General features: G+C 43.0%; 1 protein-coding gene across 4 annotated transcripts in view; it reads right to left on the bottom strand.

The window, feature by feature from the left end:
* Positions 1-13,628, bottom strand: part of XPO4 (exportin 4) — a 92,736-nt gene that overhangs the window by 53,741 nt on the left and 25,367 nt on the right. For 3 of the 4 annotated variants that reach the window (XM_027557601.1, XM_027557602.1, XM_027557603.1), the window contains exons 4-6: positions 11,421-11,559; positions 1,293-1,409; positions 435-588 (exon numbers count right to left, since the gene is read on the bottom strand). In XM_027557601.1, the coding sequence (XP_027413402.1) occupies positions 435-588; positions 1,293-1,409; positions 11,421-11,559 (410 nt within the window). Of the gene's footprint in view, positions 1-434; positions 589-1,292; positions 1,410-3,967; positions 3,990-11,420; positions 11,560-13,628 lie in introns of those variants that run through there. The other variant, XM_027557604.1, reaches the window with a different exon arrangement.

The raw sequence follows: 13,628 nt of genomic DNA, 5'->3' as shown, positions 1-13,628 counted from the left end.
ATATATTACTACCTTATTATCCACACTTTAACAACACTGTAATCAACAAAGACCAAATGGAGAACTCCCAACTAGCCTTAAGGAAAGTCAGCCACAATCTGAATGGAATCACAGATTACAAGAGAAAATGACTGGGTTTCTTGATAAAACTCCCTCCCCAACTAAGGCGAGCAGCTATCCCTTGGTTAGCAACAGCCTGGTGATGTACCACGATTCCATGTATTCAACCCTCTTCTACAAAGTTATAAATGAAACTTTAAATGTCCTAAGTATTCCACTGCACTGTGGTAATATAAAGTAAAATTCCATTTCTAAAAGGTTTTTCTTTTCTTTCAAAACCCCGATTTCTTGACCTACAGAGACACAGTGCCCTCAGCTACAAAAGTCAGGCAGGGCCACGGCCACATGTCAGCCTGAGGAGGCTGGAAGGATATGGTTTGGAGGCAGGAAGTTCCAGCTGAGGACGTGGTTGGCCAGGGCGAGGTAGCGCTGGAACACGGACGACATCTGGGCGCTAAGGTGCTCCTGCAGGCTGAAATTCCGAAGCACCTCCACCGTCAGCAGGAAGATCTGGCGGAGGTCTTCCTCCTGTAGTCAATTAACCACACGTGCTCTGGTCAAATGCTTATACAAAATACATTCCCTTTTAGAACTATAGAAGCAAACGAACAGAAACCTTAAAATTTCCAATGGAAAGCATGACTTCTTTAAGGACACCTTCCATTTTTAGGCCTGCCTGGAAGTTACATTGCAGAATGCTCTTAAGTGATGCCATCTGAAGACACCACCGTCAGTTACAGGCCACTCTCCAGAGAAGCAGGTCTGAGGTGAGGGCCAATGGCTTCAGCATGAGCCCTCTGACTAAAACCAGTGTCTTCACATAACTCACTTCGGAGCCAAACAATACACATGAAACAAAGAGCCCACGCCATCTACAGTAACATTGAAATACACAGCCCTTTCTGGCACACTGCCAGGGCTACTTTTAAAGCCAGCAGAGTCACACCAACTGAATTAGTTCTATCTAAACACAATATGAACAAAATTAATAAGCTGAGGATTTTAATAGTAGCATTTCCGTTTTAAGACTAAAATTAAACAAACAACCTTAAATCATCAACTATGTTTACCAAACCTATCGCTTTACTGTATCCTATGAAATCACAACACAAATTTTCATGTACAGGCTATCATTCAACTAGATAAAAGAAATGTTCTCACTCCACTAGGAACAAATTGAGTAAAAAGTGAATGATCTAATGATTAAAACATAAGAACAAAAATAACAGTACCTGGAAAACTCTTTTGCAGTTGCCATGGAACTCCATACTAAGTCCAATATTGCTCGTTTTACTTGAACTTGAGAATTCACTCAACAGTGCAGTGAGAATTGAACAGGCCAAAGTTTGCTGTAAGTATTCAATAACAGATGATCGTGAGTCACTGTTTTCCCATGCTTGGTTTCTATACAATATCTGTTCAACATAATGAAACGCTTTTATCTCTGGAGCACCCATCATATCTTCTGCCACAAGAAAACCACACAGAACAGGGTAAAGATGAGCTTGCTGCTCCCGGTGGCCTTGGAATTGTAGGTACATCAGCTCACCCCAGTTATGGGAGACTCTGAGCCTGACACTCAGGACGCCCTCCTACTGCTCCTCAACCACAGTATAAATAGTATTTTAAGATGATTGATATTTAATGCATTATTTCTTTTGATTCGCACAATCCATATCCCCATTTGACATTTGAAAGAAGAGTCAAAGGGCAGGTCATCAAGGCCAACTGAGATCTGAACCCAGGTTCGTCTGACTCTAAGTTCTGATGACTGTAACCTGTATTTCCAAAGAGAAGAAAAGTGAAACAGATTTTACAGTCTCCAAAATATTAACCAGGTAGTACTGCTGAGTTTTTACAACTGAAAACAAAGATTTTCCTTCTCGGTGGCTGTATCAACAGGCCCAACTATCAGCTCACTGCTTTTACTCACAGTGTCAAGGTACCATGGCAGGGACGATACCACTTACTCTGGCCAGTTTCCAGAGGTCACACAGAAATATGCACACTACCTCTGAACAACCCAAAGATTAAAGTCAGGACGATACTATTTATGCAGCTTATACAACAGCTGAGAACAGTGCTACCCGCCCACCAACTGCAGCATCTCTGCTCAGAAATGCCTCTGATGTCCGTACCTTGACCTTACAGATGCTTGTCTCGGCAATCTTAGCAAATACACATAAAATTAAATTCCTAAAGATTACCACGCATTGATATTTGTTGAAGATGAAAGATGGTTACACAGGTGACCAATAAACTATTTGTAGTGTATTTGTATACTTTTGTAGTATTGGTATATTTTTGCACGTGTCTAAAATTTTCCTCAAAGAAAATGTAAAAAAGAAATAAACTCCCACTGGCCTCTAAGTCTTAACTGATAAGTATGATGTATAATTAACAATTATGATAGCACCCTGACCCAGAGATTCAAGCAGCTTGTCAGACTTTTCCACACCAGAAAGCCCTAACAACATGGATTACATGTGAATATCCTCAGGAATCCTGGGGTGCGCAGACCTGACTGCCTTTGACAGCAAGCCTTCTGACTATAGATACATAGCTTAAACACACACACACATTCACTTTGTAACTGTACTTCAAAATACACATATGTTGTAACATTAAAATATCCCCTTTACCCAATCTTCAAGAAGAGTGTGTAAGTTGGACTGCCTTTGCAGGGACCCAGGCACAGGGGGAGAAACGAGCATTCAGAGCTTCTCTCAGAGCAACAGCTGACCACACTCCATTCATCTCACAGTTGAAAGGGGCACAGATATGCACCAAGTGCAACCATCTTCCCATTTAGCTAACAAAACTGTGGTTGAAAAACTGGCTTACTTTTAAAATAGTGATTAATGATCGAAGTGCCAGCAATCACAAGTTCACAGATACACTTAAGTGGCGTTGGGATCAATAATGAATGTAGTTTTTAAACATGGCTAGGTTCTGGTAGGGAAAGTGGGTAGTAGTATTAAATACAAATTAATGAAATTCAAAAGGAAAAGTTAATTTACAAGGATCTAACATGATGGATTACAAGATCCTATGATTCTGAAAACAATTTTTCCCCATACTTTTCACTTTTCTCTTGCTGCTGCTGCTGCTGCTGCTAAGTCGCTTCAGTCGTGTCCGACTCTGTGCGACCCCATAGACGGCAGCCCACCAGGATCCCCCGTCCCTGGGATTCTCCAGGCAAGAACGCTGGAGTGGGTTGCCATTTCCTTCTCCAATGCTTGAAAGTGAAGTCGCTCAGTCGTATCAGACTATAGCGACCCCATGGACTGCAGCCTACCAGGCTCCTCCGTCCATGGGATTTTCTAGGCAAAAGTACTGGAGTGGGGTGCCATTGCCTTCTCCAACTTTTCTCTTACCCCTTCTAAATAAGACTTCAGTACACAGAAAGAGTACTATTAAGTGAACTTGCTCAGTCGTGTCCGACTCTTTGCGACCCCATAGACTGTAGCCTACCAGGCTCCTCCATCCATGGGATTTTCCAGGCAAGAGTACTGGAGTGGGTTGCCATTTCCTTCAGTACACAGAAAGAATACTATGAACAGATACCTAAATGTACAAGAAAACGTGTCTTATTGAAAAACAGAAACTAATTTTGGAATCTCAGGTGAAATAATCAATCTACTGAAAACAGGACTGATGCACAACTTATTCAAAAGCATGCAAACTGAATAGAACCCAGAAACATTCGTTAAATATAAACTTATCATCCTTACAAATTATCTATAATAGTTTTGCACAAGTAATCTACAACTTGCCACAAACTGTTTTTAGTGCCAGATTATTTTGTTGTTCAGCTAAGTCCTGTCCAACTCTTTGCAACTCCATGGACTGCAGCACGCCAGGCTTCCCTATCCTTCACTATTTCCTGAAGTTTGTTCAAACTCACTGTCCATTGATTCGGTGATGCCATCCAACCATTTCATCCTCTGCTGCCCACTTCTCCTTTTGTCCTCAATCTTTCCCAGCATCAGGGTATTTTCCAACTAAGTAGGTTGGCTCTTCAAATCAGGTGGCCAAAGTATTGGAGCTTCAGCTTCAGCATCAGTCCTTCCAGTGAATATTTAGGGATGATTTCCTTTAGGATTGAGTGGTTTAATCTCCTTGATGTCCAAGGGATTCTCAAGAGTCTTCTCTAGCACCACAGTTCAGAAGTATCAACTCTCCGGGGCTCAGCCTTCTTTACAGTCCTACTGTCACATCCATGCATGACTCCTAGAAAAATCATAGCCTTAACTGTATGGACCTTTGTTGGCAAAATGATGTCTCTGCTTTTTAATATGCAGTCTAGGTTTGTCACTGTTTTTCTTCCAAGGAGCAAGGGTCTTTTAATTTCATAGCTGCAGTCTTCATCCACAGTGACTTTGGAGCCCAAGAAAATAAAATCTGTCACCATTTCCACTTCTTCCCCAAACTATATTCACCTCAAAACAGCATAAACTACAACCATATATTAATTTTTAGTAACATAACTCACTTTATTGTTTGAGTACATGATGACTGAGCATGTACTCACAATAAAGATTTTTACATGAAATAAGCACTTCTGGGAGTGCAAGCACGGGTCTGTGGTGAGCAAGTGAAGGAGAAAGCAGGAGCACAGACAGGGGAGGAGCTTCCTGAGGCCATTCCCGCCAAGAAGGACGCATGCTTAAAAGTCAGTCTCCTTTACCTACAAGCCTCAGCAGACACACAGGGAGTCCCCAGTGGGATGGGATTGCTTTTGCAACATCCCAGCACAATGCAGACTTTCACACCAATAAAGTACAAAATTCACCCATAAAGGGAAGTGTATTCTTAACACTGGATTGGACAAAAAGTTCATGTTACAGGAAAACGGGAATGAATTTTTTGGCCAACTCAATACATAAGTAAGAACAAACTACATTCTTATTGTAGACTTAGTTCGTTGACCATAAGAATATTTTGTTTTTAAATTAATTTTTCTTCCTACAAAAATAATCATTGAGAGGTTACTATTGTAATGTGTTTACTGCTTTCCAATTTTTAAGTGCAGTTATACATTTTTTATTATAATACATTACCAATATCCCAGTGTATTGTTTTATATTCTACCTTTTCCACTTTACAATTATGATACAAAAGGACAAACTTTCAAAAACAAGTGGGTCCCTAGCAAATTCTCCATTCAAGGACTTAAGAAATACCTGAAAATAAATTATGCAACATGGTCAGCGGTGCTACCAGAAATCAAATACCCTGGCTTTAATCTACCTAAAACCACCAGCTCTTTAAGAACCAAAGTTAAGTGAGATATTGTATCATTAAAAGATAACTGAGCAGTTTTATTCGCTCCTTAATGTGGAAGCCCTGCAAGGCTTTGAGATCAGCATCATTAGTGATAATACTGTGGCCCAGAGGTGCCAGTTAACAGAAATCCCTGGAGAATGATCAACGTGAAGCATGGACTGTACACAGAAAAAGCGAGGTGCTCTGCACAGACCAGGAGGGCGCTCCTCCTGTTCACAGAGGACACAGACACTTCCTGGTGTCTAAGACGAGTCACTGGTCTCCAGACGGTCTACCAACCAGATAGCACCAACAAACACAAAGCACCATGTGAACAGGGCAGGGCACTCAGGAGGCGGCCAGAAGAGCCTCAGAGAAGGGGAAGCTCCTTCTCGGGAAAGAGAAGTGGAGGAAGGGGGGGCACCCCAAGTTCTCCCCTCTGCCGGCTCCAGGGGTCCCCCGAGGGCATAACCCCTCAACCACCACAGCTCAATGCCTTCCAGGGCTAGGTCTTATTTCTGTTCTAAAGGCAGTCAGGGCTAGGTCTTATTGCTGTATGAGAGACAGTGACTCCAATACTTCAGGGGCCAGAAACAAAATCTGTGGTCACTACAGTGGGAACCCCACTGAAACCAGATCAGAGGCTCACACTGAAGTTAGCAACTGGGATGAAGCCATTATAAAGGACCGTCAGTACAAAGAGGTGAACACAGCAATGCTTCATTTATCCAAAATCATAAGGACTAAGTATCTGTTGAATCTTCCAAATGCAGCAAGCAAATGCTTTTAATGAAACTTACTTCATGTAAAATTTTCCAAAACAATCATTTCTAAGGCAATTATACATGGTGTAGTGACAAAGCAAGCACCAGGAATCCACTAAAACACACAAGGCGAGTTCCCAGCCCACGACACTGGGGGCAGAGCCCAGCCCTGCCGGACAGACGTGTGCCACGGCTGTGCCCAGGCACCGTCTGTGCCTGTCACTCGCTGCTGCTGGCAGTGTGACCAGCACTAACAAGCAGCCCCAAGCGACAGCTTTCATTTCCAGTAACAACTCAGAAGCCAAATAATAATATTCATTACAACTATACCCCAAATCAATTCCAAATGAAAACCCTCCACGGGACTCTCCCAGTGGGCCAGGACAAGAACCTTAAACCCTACTGTTTCATATAGAGAGGTCAGAAAAGCTGGGCCCTGACGGGCTGAGACTCCTCACGTCTAGTGACTGAACCCAAGCACTTCATCTGTCTGGCCTCAACTCTCAGCCACAAAAGGGCTACACCTTGTCACCACAGAGGTCACGTGACTGCCCTGAGGTTCAGACTGAATGATAGGGGAAAATGCTACATAAATGCAGCATGTATGACAGGATCAAGTCAAAAGGCAACAGCATCCTCATCATCATAAAAATAGCTTGTGTTGGCTTCTTTAGTCCTACTTCCTGACCGTTAACTACAATCCACCAAATTAAAATCACAAGGTAAGTTACCAATTTAAAAAAGAAAATCAAAACTAAAGCATCGCTAGTGCAACAGAGTGCTTGCTCACCTAGGTTAATAAGCCAACCTGTGCCTGACACAACATTAACACAAGGGAAGGAGGAAAATGAGTGTGTTCCCAAGTTTTTTTTTAAGCTACTGATGAATTTCAAAGATAAAACTTACTATGTAAAACAAGTAGAAGACAGTCAATGAGGTTTGGAGGTAATGAAAGAGTCTAAAATGTTTTCTTTCACTGAAGTACTAAAACTCACAAGTCAATTCACCAGCTGACAACTGAAGTAACTGCAGCCTTCACATTAGAAGTCTTAAAGCAGAATTCTCATTTCCAGTAAAAGACACTAATTTCACAGAAGTGGAAAGAACATCCTTCAGGGACAACGTGCCTCACTCTCCAGCTTACTGTCACCAGAACAAGATACTCGTACACTAACCAGCTGATAAAATACAATACTCTTGTTCAGAGAGAACTGTCTCTTATAATAGCCTGGCTCTTGCCCCCAGAGCTTTATTACCAAGAATAAACTTTATGAAAGGTTGCCATACATAAAGCAGACCTCCAGCTGCTCCTCTAAGCAAACATCAATGAGACTTGTGATAAGAGAGATTAAGTTGCTATCACGTCCAACGGCAGCCGGGAATTTCTCACCCTCTTCTCTCTAGCATGGCAAAGAGGAAGAAAGGAGGCTTAAACCACACATTCAGCAGCTTTCAGAGTGACTTACACAGGCTGACTGCTTTCAAAGGAAATAAAACAAACATGAAATAGGTTAAAAACTTAGCTTGAATGTTAATTAAAATACAACATTTTGCCACTTTCCTTGGGAAGCCAGGCCTCCTATGAACTCCTCCAAGGGGTGATCCCCTGCCCTCGGGACAAAGCAGCCCAGGGGGAGGCCTGTGCACACCAGGAGGGGACGGCACAGGACAGAGACCTGCACACACACCGCCCGCAAAGACAGCACAACACACAGACAACTGTGCGGTCTGAACAGGAAACTGTGTAACTCACAAAATACAGAGAACAAAGACCACAGGGCACTTCTTAAAGTGTTTAAAGGAAACATGCTGGTAACATACTCTTAAAATACACAATTAGTTTTCATTCATGGATAAGAGCATAAATACTTTCTTCTGGTTTCAACACTTAAAATGCCACTGGATAGAAAAAGATGATAGCATGTCCTAAGATCCTGTAAAGAAAGGGGTGTGAGGCCACGAGGGACACAGCATTTGCCAAGTGCTCTTAATGCTGTCTTTCCCATACTGGTCAATCACCACCCAGAGAAGTTAATTTCTCAAGTAAGGGAGGTAGTTTACCACCACTGATACATGGCAGAGCTAGGACGGGAACCTAAGTGTGAACCCAAAGTCAAAATCCATGCTGTAGCATATGATCCTGCCCCTAAACGCATTCACACTTGCAACTTCACTAGCACGATGCTGGACCAGAAGCTACACTCAGAAAGCAAGGGGGAGAGGCAGAACTGAGTTAGCTAATAGTCAGTTAGCCAAACTGACTAATTTCCAGTCAATTAGGGACGCCAGGAAGCATCGTTCTTAAAAGGGTAGTCAGTCAACTAACCTACGAACCCTTTCTTTCATCCAGAGAAAACCAGTTACCGCTTCAAGTATCTCTAAAATCACCTTTATACCAAAAGTTTCTAGCCTTTTGGTCAACCCTTTCTTTCATCCAGAGAAAACCAGTTACCGCTTCAAGTATCTCTAAAATCACCTTTATACCAAAAGTTTCTAGCCACTATCATCAGTTTTCCGATTTCATCATTTTGCTTTCCTCTCAAAGTTTTAAACCTCTTCCCCATTGCTATTCATGTCTCCAAGACTAGGAAAATCTTATGCAAACTCTTGAAGCACTCGCACAAATCCTTAGCAGCTGAGAAGACAGGAAGAGAGACTAAAACGTTTCCTGGTCTGCAGCCTCATCTTTAAACCTGCTGAAGGAACAGGAACGGCTCCAGGCACACATCTTGAACTTGAACTTGCCATATAAATGCAGGAATGCTTTCCAAGTTCAACATTTTCAGTGTGGTCACCAAAACAAATTCATCTAGCAATATTGAAATTAAGTTCTACATCCCACTACTGACTTTCTGCTACTGTAAAAGTCCTGTTAGGAGAAATTTAACTTTAAAAAACTCCTCCTGTTTTGGAGTAGTTTCTGAGAATATTAAATTTACTCATTCCTCTCAAAGGGAATGTACTGTGAATAGCACAAAATCTTCTCTAACTAAACAGCTACATCTGTTTCAAGCATTCTCAGAACATCAGTTATTTCAGTGGCTCTAAGAAACCAATCACCATTTGCAGTGGGCCTACTTTCTGGGGTGGATCAGGGTCAGTTACCCAGGGGGAGAGAGAGGAGGGCACAATTCCCAATTTCTGACATGTGCACATTCCTGAAGCAAGGGCTCCGGGCCTTTGCCTTCAGCATCTGGAGGCTACCGTGGTGAACGAGAACAGAGTAGAAATTCCACCTCGACACTGACACCTCAGCTGACAGGATCACCAAGGACAATCAACAACAATCCCAGAGGCACTGCTAAGTTCCTCAGTTCACCTCCTGGTCAGTCACAGTGAGCTGGAATCCTGTCCTGCACACAAGTCACCTGAGACAGAGAGTCGCTAAGTAAAATCAAAGTTACAAAGAGGAACCTGTTCAGAGTTGGGGCTGGGATGGTATTTCCAAGGGGCAGCCTCAGGTCCAACCTTTTCCCTATGAGTTCTGGCCAGACAGGCTGCCACATGACTTCCCCATGACCATCAGTGAGGCCCTCGCTGGACTGCCCACACGGCCAAAAGTGAGGCAGGAGAGGCTAACAAAATCCATGCAACTGTGGGACGCTGGACACACAACGAATGCACGCCCTGAGGTGCCAGTGCCTCAACAGCAAAGCTCTTCACCAGAAGTGGGAGACTCCATCAACCTATAGAGGGTTTTGAGAGCATATTCCCAGGTATCTTTACCTTGGAAACTGTTAACGGAATCTTATCTGTAGACTATTTTCAACAGAGCTCTTCACTACATAAAGTCAAAACAACTCATAAAGTATAATGATTCAAACATGCACATCTTTGAAGTTGGTAGCTTTATATAAACAATTAAACTAGAATACTACAATTAAGTGGAAGGAACATAGAATAGGATCTTTAGACTATAAAATCTCTAGACTACAGGGTCCAATTCAGTTGTCTTTTGCAATATGTATGTGGCTATACTGAATTCAAATAAAATTTAATTAAAATAAAATAAAAAATTCAGCTCCTCAGTCACACAAGCCACATTTCAAATACTCAGAAGCTGCATGTGCCACAGGCTGGAGAGTGAAGACAGAACATCTGCATCAACACAGCGACTTCTACCGACAGCATGGCTCCTGGAAGAAACCAGCACAATGCAGCACACAGCACACCAAACACACAGTCAACCTCCAGCACTCTGTATCCTGACTGTGTGGCTGTTCATTGGCACACAGAATGTCACAACTCGGTGGGTGAATAATGCATGGAATTTACTCCTCAATAAAGCTGATATGAAAAACTCCGAAGGAAAAATAAGAAATACCTAGGGCAGATACAGGAAATCCCTTCAGTGGAGACCTCACTGGGTCAGTCCCAGCAGGAGTGGGAAGTGAGCATGCACACACGCATGTGAGTCTGTGTGTGTGTGTCAGAAGTGGCAGAAGACATCCAGACACTGTGGAAGGGAAGGGACAGAGCCATGGTCCTCATTTCATACCACAAGTCACGTAACACACCCTGCTCACTGGGGGACCACTAGGCACCATCCATATAGAGACGTAAGGGGCAGAGCCTCAAAGACACCTTCCAAATGATTAAGGAAAAGGAACTAGGAAAGTGAAAAGATGACCCAAAACACTGAAAGGTTTAACACCTGAGAATCAGCTGAGCCAGGTACTGCCAACCCCAACTGGACACAAACTAAATCTCCCCCAGCTGATAAAGTCAGCAGCTCCAGCCAAGAACCACAGCTGACCACAGCCCACCACTCTCTAGACTGACTGGTTCTCATAGGCAACAGGAGACGGAAAGGTAAAAACTGGCCAGGCTCCCCAGAAAACTCAGGCGTGCAGTTACACCCGCTAGTCATAGCATGCCTTCACCTACTAGTACTGCAACACTTAATTTTCATGTCAGATATCATTTTCATATTTACTTCACACATTTCCAAATCCTTGTGAAAGGTTTATTAAAAATGGGATAAATGTTCAATAGAAGGGTAATGGTTAAGAATATTATGGTATATTAGCTTGTAATATTGGACACCATTAAATAGGATTATGAAAACTATACAAGGTTTATGAACTTATGATTATGAATCCTGGTAACACACAAAAACAGAATCAAATGAAAAAGCAAAGTACACTCTACCCACAATATGTACACATATAGAAGAAGGACTAGAAGAAAACATGAACAAACAGAAATTGCTTGATTTATCAGACTGTGCCTTTTTTTTTTTTTTAATGTAGATACCCATTACTGTTGCTGTAACAGTATTAGTGTAATACAAAATAAAACTTAAATATTTACAAATAGCACACTTACCACAGTGGGGTTGCCACTACTTATCAACTGGCTGACTTCATGAAAAATGCTTTTGCAGTCAATTGATTTATCTAATGATCCTCGTTTTACAATTACTGCTACTGCTAATAGAATCTGTTCCCGAACATACTTTTGGAGGCTGTAAAACATAAAAATCATTGTGAAAACTTTTACACAAATCCAATATAAAAATACTCCCAGATTCCTCACTGTGACTGCAGCTGCTGGCAGCACGGCTCACATAAGGTGGCGTGCTCCTGGTCACACACTGGTCTACTGCAGAGTCCGGAGCTCGAATCCACACTCCAGCAGTGACGGTTATATGACCCTGGGCAAGCCCCTTCACACTCAGAGCCTCAGTCTCCTTATGAAATGGGGGTAAGAGTAACAGGGTTGTCACAACAAGGATTGCCCACTCTCAGCTTCGCAGCCCATGCACACTAAGCGCCATGGCAACTCTGGGCAACCCTGCCAGAGAGACATGCTGTGGCCTCGTCTCCATCTCCATCACCGCTAATATGGAAAGCTAACGTGCTAGCTAGCCAAGACACAGCACTATGAAAACATACACACTCTTAAAAACCTATTTGTACAGACAGGAACACGAAAACAGTCTTTGTATCTAAGTTCTGTTCCTCAGTGTGGTGGCAGAAACACCTGTCTCAGATGAAGCCTCCTACAAAGCCCGTTGAGCCACAGGGGCATACAGACTTAACTGTCTTTTCACAACCGTTTCTTAAAAGAAAGGCTTGGAAAACCTAACTCTGAACTTCATAACCCAGCCTCTAGAACTTCACACAGATTCAACAACCACGTGCCCCTGGGACAAAACCCAAACTCCCCAACGGGGCTTGTGGCAGTAGGACCCGCCCCAGCCTCCCCAACCCCTTGCCATCCAGCACAAGAACTAACAGCGCTTGCTCTACTCTGAAAGGTGTCCCCGTGTGGACATAAAAGGTAGAGTCCCCACTTTTAAGGCCATTCCTGGGCCTCCCTCCATCTCAGCCCCTCCACTCACTCTCACAACTGCAGGGCCAGCCCCCTAAACACCTCTCTCTGCACCCAGCTGGTCATCCAGAGGAGGGCTCCCCACACCACACACAACACGAAGTGTCTATTTCTGCGGGGGTTAACTGTGTCTCCCTGGTTGGTTGCCATGCCGAACACGCTGCTGTGGTCCCATGGAAAAAGCACACTGCCTGCCACACAACAGGCATTTACCAGACATTCATCCAAATGAACAAACATATCTTGCTCTGTCAAGAATGAAGAGAAAAACATTCCTTCAAAATAGACCTGAAGGATTCATTAAGCAAATAAAAGCAAAGACCCTACTGTGTGCAAGAATGTGAGGTGACCAAGGGGAATGTTTGTACTTCTGGGGGACACAACAGTTTGAAACAATGACTGCCACTAGAAAGCTACACAGAGCTGGTTTTAAAGCTCACTGCTGGGACTCTTTACGACCCCATGGACTGTATGCCACCAGGCTCGTCTGTCCATGGAAAAATTCCAGGCAAAAATACTGGAGTGGGTAGCCTTTCCCTTCTCCAGGGGATCCTCCCAACCCAGGGATCAAACCCGTGTCTCCTGCACTGCAGGCAGATTCTTCACCATCTGAGCCACCAGGGAAGCCCAAATCACTAGAGAACAATAATACCTAACATTTATTAAGTGCTTACGATCTGTCTTTATATAAACTAACTTCACAAAATAATACATCTAATCCTTACAATCTTTTGAGTAAAGTACAACTATTCACTCTATTTAATAATCAGACAACTAATACACAAAGACGTTAATTTGCCCAAGGGCACGGAGTTAGTAAGGGGCTCAAGGGGTACTCGTAGTCCCGTTCTCAATCACTATGCTATATGCCTCTAAAAAGTGTACCCTGCATTTCACTCATAGACTGGAGGAAACAATAGAAAAGAAAGGAAAACGGTGGTGCCTGCAGTGGGAGATATACAACAGCACGTATGTATTAGTCTACAGTCCCTAACCTGTAGCTCTCTACCCATGTGGCACACCAAAAGCTTTAACTTGACCCTGATCCACTCAGCACATTCTACAAGATTAAAACGTCTGTGACATGCAAGTCCAAAAGAGGCAGAACTGATTTAGATTAAACGAGACACAACAACTAAATACAACATATAATCTGTGGTTGAATCCTGAATCCAAGAGTAACCTACAAAAGATAAAAGG

The sequence above is a fragment of the Bos indicus x Bos taurus genome, chromosome 12 (assembly GCF_003369695.1).
Source record: "Bos indicus x Bos taurus breed Angus x Brahman F1 hybrid chromosome 12, Bos_hybrid_MaternalHap_v2.0, whole genome shotgun sequence".
NCBI classification, from domain to species: Eukaryota; Metazoa; Chordata; class Mammalia; order Artiodactyla; family Bovidae; genus Bos; species Bos indicus x Bos taurus.
Note: the sequence above shows the minus strand (reverse complement) of the source record. Positions and strands in the feature narration are given on the sequence as shown.